Source organism: Danio rerio, chromosome 11, assembly GCF_052040795.2.
Source record: "Danio rerio strain M-AB ecotype USA chromosome 11, GRCz13ab, whole genome shotgun sequence".
NCBI lineage: Eukaryota > Metazoa > Chordata > Actinopteri > Cypriniformes > Danionidae > Danio > Danio rerio.
The window spans coordinates 32774855-32787689 of NC_141031.1; the positions used below are offsets into that span (position 1 = coordinate 32774855).

Consider the following 12835-nt stretch of genomic DNA (forward strand, 5'->3'; position numbering starts at 1 on the left):
ATGGAAATAAGGAAAACACACTAAAATTATTTTCTTTGTGAAGAGACCACCTGTGAATTTCAGTTTGAGGAGCGAGTCCATCATGCAAACATAATGTAGGCCTATAAAAGCATAAATAACAGTGACTGTGAAGGCTGAAGTAGATCTTTATCAAGATAAGCCTATGACTCAGAGACTTTCAGAGTTAAATTACACCTTTAAAATATTAAATAATACTGCGTGATAGTGAGCTGAAGAACAAAGTGGACTATTTGATATCGAACCTGGATTAATTCCATGGACTGTTGTGAAATTCATACTAGAATTTTAAGCCTAAAATGTAAAATAAAAAATATTGTAAAATGTAAAAAATGTAATTCATTTATTGAGAAAATGTTTGAATGCCTTGGATGTATTTTTACTTGTAGCCAGAATATCAGTTTAAAGCAAGGGTCTCAAACTCAAATTGACAGGGGCCATTTCAGTTAATGACAGTTTATACGAGGGCCGTTTTAACATTTAAGCACTAGAAAAAAGTGGAAACCTGATATAATTGATGCATCTTAGCCTAGTACAACAGACATGATCTTTATATTGCAAGCATTACCTGTCACCAGTGATAATGCAAATCTGCACGTTTATTGTGTCGTATCAGCTGCTGAAATTTATCTGTGGTTGTTGTGTGTATTGCCGACACATTCAGCCATTCTTCCACAGAGTATATGCAGTCAAAACTCTAGCTTTTTGTTTCTTGTTGTACATATTGAAGGGGTAGTTTAAATTGCTAAGAAAATACTACAAATAATAGGCATAATAGTTATTATTATATCCCAACTAGTTGTATCCTCTCAATAGCATAAAAACAGCAGATATCAGTTTGGGTAACTTTAGTGACTTTACTGCAAATTGTTGATCTCAATTTTTCTTTTTTTCTTTTTTGTAAAACTACAACAAAGAGGGGACTTTATTTACATATTCATATTTACTTTAACATGCTTAATTCAACCAGCAGAACAATTGTACTAATATACTTAGTTTTTATGCAAACCTTAATAAGCATATGAGGAGACTCTATTAAGTGAGACCAATATTAGTAAATATTAGCAAAATGATCATATTTTTTACACTACCAACATAACGTGTAAGTCATGAAGTGTTTGTACAACAAAATATAAGTGGTATAAAATGATGATCAATGATAATCAAACAACCCTTGAATATTTACAAAAATATAGCTTTAGTAAAAATAGAGCACTTATGGACATATATTTTAACGTTTAAATTAGCCAGAAATAAAACGCAAGTGTGTTACTCTGAACCGTACACTGAGAGAAAATGAAAGTAAAACTAATCCAAATGCACAAATGTGCTTTAAATGTCGACTAGGTGGTTGGTCAAAACCACAAATGGCTAGACGCGACTGCACAACAATGATAGTGGTTAAAAAATATATATGTTTTGGTGGGTCGAATCTCATATTTTTACCGTCAGTTGCGGGCTGGAGGGAGGAGGAGGGCCGTAAATGGCCTGCGGGCCGGCAGTTTGAGACCCTTGTTTCAAGGAAAAGTTCACCCAAAATTGCACATTTCATCACAATTTTTTAGCACTCAAGTGGTTCTAAAGTTTTATGAATTTTTTCTTCACAAAACAAGATATTTTGAAGAATGTTTAAAAAAGAGGGCAGCAAGGTGGCTCAGTGGTTAGCACTGTCGTCTCACAGCAAAGGTCGCTGGTTCAAGTCCTGGCTGGGCCAGTTGGCATTTCTGTGTGGAGTTTGCGTGTTCACCCCATGTTGGTGTGGGTTTTCTCCAGATGCTCCGGTTTCCCCCACAGTCCAAACTCCAAAGACATGCGCTATAAACAAAATTGGCCGTGGCATTAGAGTGTTTGTGTGAATGTGAGAGTGTATGGGTGTTGTGTGTCAAGCGAGGTGACAAAGTTGAGAATCCTTCAACTTTATGCAAATAAAGAGAGACTTTCTTGAGCGACCGCCAATAGAAGCACCAGTAGAGCTGATGTGATCCTCTTGCAGTTGTATTCAGTGACAGGCAGCTACAAAGTCGCTGCTAGTGTGAATGAGGCATAAGCTGAAGTCGAATGAATGTTTAAAAGGCAGGCATCAAAGTTGACAAAAAATACTAAGGAAGTTAGTTGCTGTTTGAATCCAACAGTATTACTTTTAACAGCTTCTGCAAATCTTCCTTTGTGTTCAATTGAAGAAAGAAACTCAAAGAGTTTTGAGTAAATGATGACTATTAACTATTAATTTATGCAGTCATATTGTCATGTCCTCAGATGTTACAGTATGCCCTTTGTGATGGGGTATGTTGTCAGATTTCATTTCTACGGTATATTGATGTACATTTGATTTCATGTTTTTATTTGATTTGATTTATTAATTTTGAACAGAAATATCAGACATAATAGCACTTCAACAAAAAATACATTTCAACATGGCTGAAATGGGGTGGGCTGAAGCACAAGCTTTTCCCACCCCATTACCAAAAACATCAGTTGTCTATTACTTCAACTTATTTCTCGTATCTCTTCTTTTTACATGAGACAGATTAACTTTGCACGATACATATTTTACCCTTTTGGCATCTTTAACAAAATATATGTTTGATTCCATTTGTACAAATGTAAAGAGGTGCATTTGGAGACAAAGTTATACTCTGGGAACCCCGTGTGGATTTACACAAACGCAATGCTCTCCTACCTAATAAGTACACCCAATGCTAGTTGCCTGCTATGACCACCAGGTGGTGATGTCGCTTTAAATGTTTAAAACTTCAGCTGCTGATTCCTGATTCCACCACAAGAGGCTGCTCTACACACATCCGCGTGTATATAAATTCGCTCAAATGATTGCAGATGTGTTTTATTTATTATCCTTTTAATTCAAAAATAGGGAGTAAACGATCTGGCCTCCACATCTGCTTACAGGTCTCAGGTCTGTCCACGCCGTTATATCAACAGTTCAGGTCAGCATGTGCTTTTGAACGGTGTTTTCTGGTCCTAAGCATCTGTAAGTCCTTGACAAAAGAGTGGATAAAGTTAACCGGAAAACCGCTGCACTGACGTAACTCTGCAAACCTTGCGGTTCCCAAACGGAACAGACACATTACGCTGTCACCTTTGTAGCAATTACAATGGAGCATTAATGGATTGTGAATGAACTTTTTCATTTCAGCAGATTGAAAAGATATACACGTCAACTGCCTATAGGGGAGACTATTGTGCCATAACGCAGGGTGAGTATCTCTAAGTTAACCAGGTTAATGTTGTTTAAATCCCCATGATCACCACGTCTTGAGGTGACTACAAGTTTTAATACAATACCCTGACAAATCAAATATGGTTGTACTACAAATAAAATAAAGCATATATTTAAAAAAAAACATAGTAATTACAAATTAACCTTTTTGCTTCAGCAACCATGTTTGTAGTACGGTAGTTTGAAAAATTGTAATTAGCATGCAAAACACACATAGTTACCACTGTTTTAATAGACCTGTGGTCAATATTAAGCGTCCAGAAGAGCCATTTTTGCATTTTCATCAAGGTGTTCGAGTAATGAATAAACTGTATTATGTGTCAGAAATACCTTCTAGAATACGTGTGATAGGCCTCTGTAGATTATTTTATCCATTTTTAAAGCCTACTACGCGAAAGGTCTGGCTTATAAATATTAATGACACATCTCATTGGATGCTTACAAAGCGACGTCATCGTGTTCCGATTAATATTCAACAGGTACGCCTTCGTCATAGTAGAGTGCGTAATTTCTCTCCGCTCCTAGCGTAAGTAGACCAGTCCATGTTTTTGCAAAGCCTCTCTCCATCCAACCTCAGCCTCAAAGCCCTGAAAATACCCAGTAGCCTACCAAAAGGCATCCAGAACCAGAGGAGGAGCAGAGATATTCACTGAGAAACCTCCATCCCCGTGCGATCTCCTCTAACGGGAGAACTGAAGCGATGGCGGGTTGCGCGGAGGATTTGTGGATTTTTGCTTGACACGCGCCAGAATCTTCTGCTGGATTAGTTGTTTGGTTTATTTATGGGGGATTTTCATTTACCTGCTGAAAAATGCCTTTTGCCAAACGGATCGTTGAGCCCCAGCTGCTGGTTAGACATCCCATCCCTAATGATGAAGGGTTACTGTTCGAGGATCTGTGCTCCATCACCAATGTGGCTCTATCCCGGACCCTGCGGCAGCTCTCCGACCTGTCCAAACACGCTTGCTCCTTATTTCAGGAGCTTGAGAACGAAATAGTGTCCACAAACCAACGGGTTTGGGCTTTGCAGAACAAAATAGGCAAAATTCAGCAAACCGCCAGTGCGCTGGATCCAAAAATGGAGGCTGTGCGTAAGTACACCATTACGCATTATAGCTTGGATGTTTTTCGTGGGAAACTGCAATGTTTTGGAGATTATCACAAAAGAATGAATGAATATGCTGGTTATTTGTATCAAGTCACATGCCTCGAAGCTTTGCCAAGCAAATTATAATGTGTCACACGCCTGTATGCGTAACCAACACCTGCACCGTGACCGGTTGCGCTTTTCGCTCGCAAACGAAAAACGTCTTGCCACACGTTAACCAACGGCTCTGTATGTGTTTTTAGTAGATATGTGTGATCGCTAGGCATTAGGAAAGAGTCTTGGTCATTTTGAGCAGCTGTTTGGGAAGAGGGGCGTGTAAGTGCCATGACTGTTTAAAATCCTATATTGGTAAACCCAACAGCTATCTCTGCAGGTATGAAATGATCTTTATTCTTATTCTGGCGATCACAATAACGGTAGTAAGGATTTAGTGGTGTATTAATTGAAATCGCGTGATTGCATAGTCACAATCATCTGCGCTAGGACACGAGAAAAAATAGGGCTTTCTCCGCATATACCTATATAAATTCGGTCTAAGTGAAAATATACTATTTTAACCTTGTGAATTTTGAACTAACACCTCACCTCCCGTTTATTCCAAAATAATTAAAGCAAAATTAAACATACGTGCAGAAACATACTAAAAATATCTGCTAAATAATGCATTATTTAAATACTTATATAATATGTTTTTATTTTATTTAGTTTTTATTTTATCTGCGAAACAAATAACGCAATGCAACATAACGATGCCTGAGAGATTAGCCACCATACTCGTATTTTTATATTTTCTAACAGAAAAAGACATGATTTGGATAATCAAGTAAACCCCAGCTGCGTTAGTTCAGAGTTGATCTTAATTAAACACTGTATCCACCCATTCTTGAAGTCCAAGATGAATCTAACCTAAATATTATCGATAATGTGAAATTTAAAACATGAATTGTGAAATGTTATAACCCACACTTAAAAGTGAGCGAATTATGCATTCAAACCTCCAGGATTTTATGGGTGTGGAGAGAAAATATGGATGCAGTGCTAAATGATAAGCAACATCCTCCTTATATGCATGTAGAAATGTCCAGCAGGATAGTGAAAGAGTAAAAAGGGGCTCTAAAAATCTAAATGCACAGGCCAATGAAGCCAGGCCTTGCTTTGAAATAATAAAAGAGCCTGAGTGTCCTTGTCAAGCCTCCGAGGAGATCAGAGCCTCATGTGGATCACTGGGTGCTGCTGTATAGCTTTAATTATAAGATGATGTTAAGCTGCAGTGGGGCTAAATCCAATGCATGGATACAGCACCAGAAAGATGGAGATTTCCTCCAAGGCAAAACAGGCACATTTACAGACTAGTTTGAATAGGATGAAATCGTTTCATTCTCACTGATGGCATGAAGTGTGTTTTGAACTCGGTCAAGTCCAGGAATAAACTGATTTGACCCAAAAACAGATTAAGGCATGTAGGTCAAGCTAGGTCCTGCTGAATTAATCTTTTTCTTTCTGAGTGATTATTACCATCAGAGCCAAACTACTTTACCCCTACAGATTTTACTGTCGTTCATTTGCTTCCTCACAGAATCAGTGTCATTTTCTTGAAGACTCGTTCTTATTTTTTATGAAGTTTGTTGCTTGTTATCAAGTTTGTTGCTTGTCATGATCTTGTAGCTTGGCAGATTAAGGTAAAACTGGCAGTGTGTTTGGTTTTATTTGCGCACATGATTTGACTACCAACCTCACTCTCGGAAAACTTAAGGATGGTTTTCTTGACTGGAATAAAAAAGGGCTTTTTTTTTTATTAGAAATTTCTGTTTTGAAATTTGTATCAAAGTTGATCCATGGTTTATAGAATTAATCAGTGAAATGTATTAAAATATTAGCTTTTTTAGTGACCAAATATTGACCACTGTGAATAATATTCTTACAAACTGACTTTTATAGAAAGTTCAAATAGTTTTAAGTTATTTATAAACTGCAAAACCCAATAAGTTCAGTTAACTCAAACCATTTGAGGAAACCGATTGCGGCTAACTCTTTAAGTTTTGAAACCAAATAGTTTGAGTACTGTAAACCTATATATTATAAATCATATGCACTTATATTATTTGAATTCACATTGTCAAACATTTAGTGTAGTAACTTATACAGATATGATAACTGAACTTAAACTGTTTCAGTTCAGTTAACTTAAACTATTCAAGTCAAACAAATGTATGCTCAAACGGTTTTAAGAAACTGATTGCAGCAAATGGTTTAAGTTGACTGAACTCAAATGAATAAAATTAGTCAACTTAAATGGTTTGCTGCAATCAGTTTCCTCAAACCATTTAAGAAGCTATATAGTCGTTTGGACTTAATTCATTCTATTACCTGAACACAAATAGATTTGAACATTAACATGTGTCTAACACATACATAAAAAGGGGCTATTTTAAGCCAAATTTATTGAAATAATCCATTTATTTCAGTCAAGTATAAACTGTAAAACCCAATAGTTAACTTTATCAAATTAAAAGAGTGGTTAACTCAAAAATGGACTGAAAGTTAATTCTACTCAATTGAAAAGTGGTTTGAACTCAGTGTTGAAGGTAATGAGTTAATTTAATACCTAATTTCTTCAACTTGAATGGAGTAAGTTCACAGTACTCGTATAGATTAGTTTTTGAACTTAAATGGTTTGTTGCAATCGGTTTCCTCAACGGTTTAAGTTACCTTATAACTTTTTAGATGTTACAGTGTATTAAAAACATTAAAACATTTTAGCAACAGTATCTTAACAAATTTACTGTAAAATATCACATTTTATTTTAGGAAATCCTGTTTGTGTAATAAAAAAGCTTTTATCACGTTTAATTTTTTTCTAAATTCAAACTTTATTTCTGTGTATTCTGGTTCACATCTAACAGTCTTTTTCTTTTTTGAAATTCATTTCAAAGTTGATCCATGGTATATAGAATAAATTACTTAAATTAATGATATATTTGAAACTTTATTAACCACAGTGAATTCTCCCTTTTCTAAAAAAGCTAAAGTGTGTTAAGTTATTTATATATTGATAAACACTCAAAACTTTTATTTCACTTTTATAAAATTTTTATTTTAGGGAATCCCGTTTTAGTAATAAAAAGGCGTTTATCACGTTTATTTTTTTTTCTCTGAATTGCATTTTATTTTGTAGCTATTTATTTATTATAATAATATTTTATAATATTTTATTTTTTTGTGGTTTTATTTTGTTTTGCAATTATATCATTATTTCTGTGATTCACATCTAACAATTCAGACTGAATTGACCGATATGTCAAAAGTCAGAATTTTAAAAAATCATAGTAAGTATCACTTTTCATATTATTCATTAGTGGTGAAAACAAGCTACTAAATTATTTTGTGTGTTGTATATTGTTTACTTGTTGGTGTTTTCTATCAGTTTTTAAAAATCACTGTTCATTTTGTGAGAGAAAATAGATTCTGCATCATTTTTTTCATTGTATAAAAAGTTCCACATGATGGTGTTCATAGGCATATGTTCACTTTACACTTCAAAAGGCTTGATTTTCCCAAACATCAGACATATAAAAGCTTGACTATAAATCTGACTGTGGATTTCTGAGAAGTTCTCAAAATCCAGAGATTTCCAAAAGCCTGTTCCACATCAAAAATATATGATTCATCCCTGGTATTATGCTTTAGCCTGGCTATTGTAGATAAAAGCAACTAATTACCAAAAATGATGGCGTATGCTGTTCCAATGTTTTTGCATGTGCCTCGATGAAAGGAGGACGGTGTTGTGCTAAAGCTGGTTGCTGTGTCTGACTTTGCAGTCAAAATAAAAAGATTAAAAGAGAGGAGTTTTGCTGTCTTAGGCTTTGAGGAGCTCAAACGTGTCATTTTTGCATTCTTGAGAAGTTTGACTGCTCTTCTCTCTCAGTTTGAGATTCTTATATTTAATGTTTTAGATTAAAATCTGATATAAAACAGCAAGTAAAGTTACATTGCATTGGGTTAGAAAACACTGGTTGTAAACTATTGTCTCCAAAGCTCTCATTGTGCATGTGAGGCCTGTGTCACAGCTCTTTATGGCTCGATTAGCGTAAACGATCCTAATCCCGTAATTGTCGTGTATTTCTTGTTATTCCAATGATGGCATGTGGTGACAGGAACGACACCCTACTGAATGTGAATGGACTGTTGACCTGCAGGACCCTCGTATATCCCTAACTGTGATCTTTTGCTAACTTGCATACATATATTACCAAAAACAAATCTGGAAAAAAAGTTTTGATTGTTTTTCAGAGACAAAAATGTAGCAAAATGTGCAATTTAGAGAAGTTAGTTGTATTTATGTATATGGAGAAAAATTAGGATATATATCAATTAGGCGTGGGCCGGTATAATTGTCTGACGGTATAATAACCTTTGGTAAAAATATCACTGTTTCACAGTATTGTGATTACTGCTCTAAAATATGTTCTTTTTGATGGTCTGGGTAAAAAAAAAAAACTTTTTTTCCTCTTGAACACAAAATGTTTTATTTTGAGAAACATTATATTACTTTGGATAAGTAAACATGCCAGGATAAATAATTTAAATGAATCATTGACTTTTGCCGTCTTCATTTGTTTCAAAAACATTTTTTTTTTTTACAATCTTTGCATATCTTTTTCTGCTGGAGATACTGTTGTCCTAAAACACTAAAAAAACATAAATAAAAAAAATCTTACACATACTTTAGGAATAGTATAGCAGAAAATGTTGGGGGTTTTAAAATCTTGACTTTTCCAAACCATGATGGTATAGCTTGAAACCAGTTATCATCCCATGCCTAAAATCGATGCATTCTATGAAAAGTTAGTAATAAGCATCCAACTGTAGTGTGCTGTTTTATTATAAAAATGATTATTTTTCACAGATGTCTTACTTGTATTTTAATTTATTTTATTGTATTGATTTAACGAAAGAAATACTGGGAATTTGTTTTCTTCTAAATGTTATCTGGGGTTTTTTTGTATTAAAAAACATCAGGCATGTTGGCGTATTGTCAGAATCAATGGTATTTTTATAACACTAGGGGCACAAGAGTCATTTTGAAGTGTTGCACTACGCTGTTTAAATAGCAAATGCATTTGCGCTCATATGTGCGCCCATAGGTGTTCTGGTCTAAAAAAAGAGGTGTGTTGAGGCGCATTGCTGGCGCGTTGCTATTTTGAAGAACTAAAATAGTCTGCACAATAGACCAGCTGAGAGCAGGTCTAAAGTCTAGCGCAGAGCATGTTAGTTGTGCACCTCGCTTAAACATTGCTTAATACACACAGAATTACCCCATAAGCTCAACCCTGTTAGACCATGCATCGTGGCGCGGAGTGGATTTTTCCTTCGTTAAAATAGTAAAAGTAGAATCAGACACTCACTTACTGCTTTTGCACCCTGCGATTTGAACTTTGCACCTGGATCGTCAAAACAGAGCCCTAGGGCTGCATGATATTGGAAAAATTTGACATTGTGATGTTGCGTTTTGCTGCAATATATATTGTGATATGAATACAATTTCACCAGATAGCTTGAATGGCTTTCTTTGGACATAAATCATAGATTTAGACAGAGTGGGATTATTCTGGAATATAATGGAGATTATTCTGGATAACATTGCAAAGATAGAAGTGTCTCACAGTATTCAGGGACCTAAATGAAATACAATACAGTACCATTTAATGTGGCTAAATACTTTAAACTCTAGTGGCTGAATGCGTACGCAGTCACAGGCCTTAAAACACATTCAAATGATAAACGTTCACTCCAATACGGTTAAACTCTTCTCAGTGAATTCAAAAATTTTCTGTGTTCTGATCTTTGTATCCTGGAAAAACTATATTTCCAACATATAAACTCAAGATTGTACTTCTTGCGATGTGACTATTGCAGATGTGCACATTACGATGTCAATGCTGAAACGATATATTGTGCATCCCTACACTAGCTTTGCTTACATAAAATCAAAGAAGTATTAGTTTGTATAAATATCAGTCAATATATCCCATAAAGATATTTAAATGCTTAGTTTTAATTATGAAAGTACATACAGTAGTTTTCAGTTTTGTCTCTGCACAATTTTTTCTTCACCAGGTAGATTTTTTCTTTTGATTTATACTGAAAGTTTTTTTTTTTTTTTTAGAAGTCTGTTTGCAAGTAAAGAGGACAGAAGGTTTGTGGCGTTTTTCCCTAGAAACTAGAATTGAATTGTTCACATTAAGTCAAAATTTAAAATAGTTGTTATTTAATTGCATTTTTTGGAGGACAAATAGACAAAGAATTATTTTTTAAGAGACCAAACAACAGTAATTCAATGTTGCAAACTGTAAATAGACAAGGCAGACAATAAACAGACTAAATATACAAACAATAGACAAAGTCAGCATAAACAGCTACTGCCACCTTAATTAACAATGGCAGTAGTGTAAATTGCTAGTAATTATCATAGCTTTTAAATGGCTGGATTGAGGTGGATTTGAAGGCGCCTGCTGGAGTAGTAAATGTGATGCAACATATGTGCAATATATGGGGAGGGTCCATATGAGTTCTATGGTGGTCGTGTGTGCGTGCGTGTGTTTGTGTGTGTGTGTGTGTGTGTGTGTGTGTGTGTGTGTGTGTGTGTGTGTGTAAAATGGCAGACTGTGTTGTTAGCATTCCCTAGCACCTGACACTGTTTCTTAGATATATGTAAGATTTTTCCCATATTAGGCAGATTTCATTGCCATTTTAAAAAAGTGATCAAGACACTGCAGGCAAAACAACAAGCAAAAATAAACCATAATTTTCATACATCTTTCAATTTTGAGATTTGGGATTTTAGACTTTTTCAGTCTATTGTAAAGAAAACATTCAAAATACACTGCATTTCTTTGTCACACTTTACCAATTTGTGTCTGTAGGTTTTAATTACAATACATATTTTAGAAGCCTGTTTTCTCATAAATCTCTGTCAATTCTAATCTGCACTTCAGCAACACTAATACACACCAAACTTCCCAGTTGAATTAATATCTTTATTCTGGAGGTCTTTGCTAAAAGGTTTGTTCATCTGCCTGATTATATAAAGCATTTGTTTGCAGGACTTCTGAATTATGGAGTTATAAAGAGATACTCAAAATCCCCCTGTAAAAACATTTGACTCTAATGTGTAACAATGAAAAAACAGTAAAAATAACCATTTTAAAACTGACAAAATCGTATGTACGTGGTGTCTACGCGGTCTTAAAAAGTATTGATAGTTGATAAATCAATGTAGAAACATTAAAGGCTCATAAAAAGTATTTAAAAATCTAAATACTATTTTCCAAGGAATTTTATATCATTTTTGATTATGCAATGTATGGTTGTGTGACAAAGTTTGCCTAAAATTAAATCTGCGAATATCAGGATGCTGTGTAGTTTATGAAATCCTACTAGATTTGACATCATGCTGCTTTGTTCACTGCAGTAATCAAGGCAACACAATTATTTCTGCAGTTTTGTAGGCGCCAACCTGCTGAATTAGCTAGATTTAATAATCTTTTTGGTCAGTATATGAATAATGCTTTAGTTTTGGATTAGTTTCTTACATTATTATTTAGTAAATATACTGTAAGTTAAAATCTCGCCTGTGTTTCCGGTTGAAAAGTGGTTTTAAGCTCTTAAAATGTATGGAAAGAGTCTTAAAGGTCTCAACAGGTATTGAATTTCACTCTCTGATTTCTGATTATACTCTGTACGAAGTGTTGGAAAATATGCAAATGAGAACATTTACAAACTCAGGACTCATTTACATATTAATACTAGATATTTTTATTTAAATTTTATTTATTCATTATATTTATGTTTATTTATGTATAAATTGCAGTTTTTATTGTAATCAGTCAACTGGGGAAGTATGGTAACTTTTATTTTTTACCCTATTCTCCAGCGGTGTCTTGCGATACATGAAAATGTGTTCATAAAGGCCTGGCATAGTATAGTGTAAGTACTGTACTGGTGGTCCATTGCTTGTTTTTTTTTTTGTACCATAACTTACATAACCATCACAGATGTGTGCATAATTTGAAACTACAAATATAATTTGAAACTACATGAACTGCACGTCACATTGCATTAGAGCACAGAATAAGTACAGTTAGAGTCCCCTTGTGTCAAGTCTGAGATATAATCCATTCTGGGACATATTCTCTTTCTGTTCTGTGATCCTCCTCCCCAGTGAGGAAGGGTGTAGATTACCTCGCCTGCCCCCGGACTTGTTTAATTAGACGAGATCTTTCCTAGAGCACACAGCCGTTTGCAGGTTTTACTAATGAAGGGAAAACATTTGACTAAGAAAAGTCAACTCGCAGCAACTGGAGAAACACTTTTGACTTGTTACGTTTAACACCCACACCAATGTTTTTCAATAGGGAACTGGCTAAAATTTACTGTCGAAAACTGCATCTGTAAGTCCCCCCCAAAACTTT

The 12835-nt window shown here is 34.8% G+C and overlaps 1 protein-coding gene across 13 annotated transcripts in view; it reads left to right on the forward strand.

Annotated features, from left to right (window-relative positions):
• Positions 1 to 3069: 3069 nt before the first annotated feature.
• Positions 3070 to 12835, forward strand: part of nhsb (Nance-Horan syndrome b (congenital cataracts and dental anomalies)) — a 90236-nt gene continuing 80470 nt past the window's right edge. For 10 of the 13 annotated variants that reach the window (XM_087273859.1, XM_087273860.1, XM_087273864.1 and 7 more), the window contains exon 1: positions 3794 to 4347. In XM_087273859.1, coding sequence (XP_087129985.1) covers positions 4068 to 4347 — 280 coding nt within the window. In that variant the 5' untranslated portion in view covers positions 3794 to 4067. Of the gene's footprint in view, positions 3234 to 3793; positions 4348 to 12835 lie in introns of those variants that run through there. The other 3 variants (XM_087273880.1, XM_087273882.1, XM_087273881.1) reach the window with 1 other exon arrangement.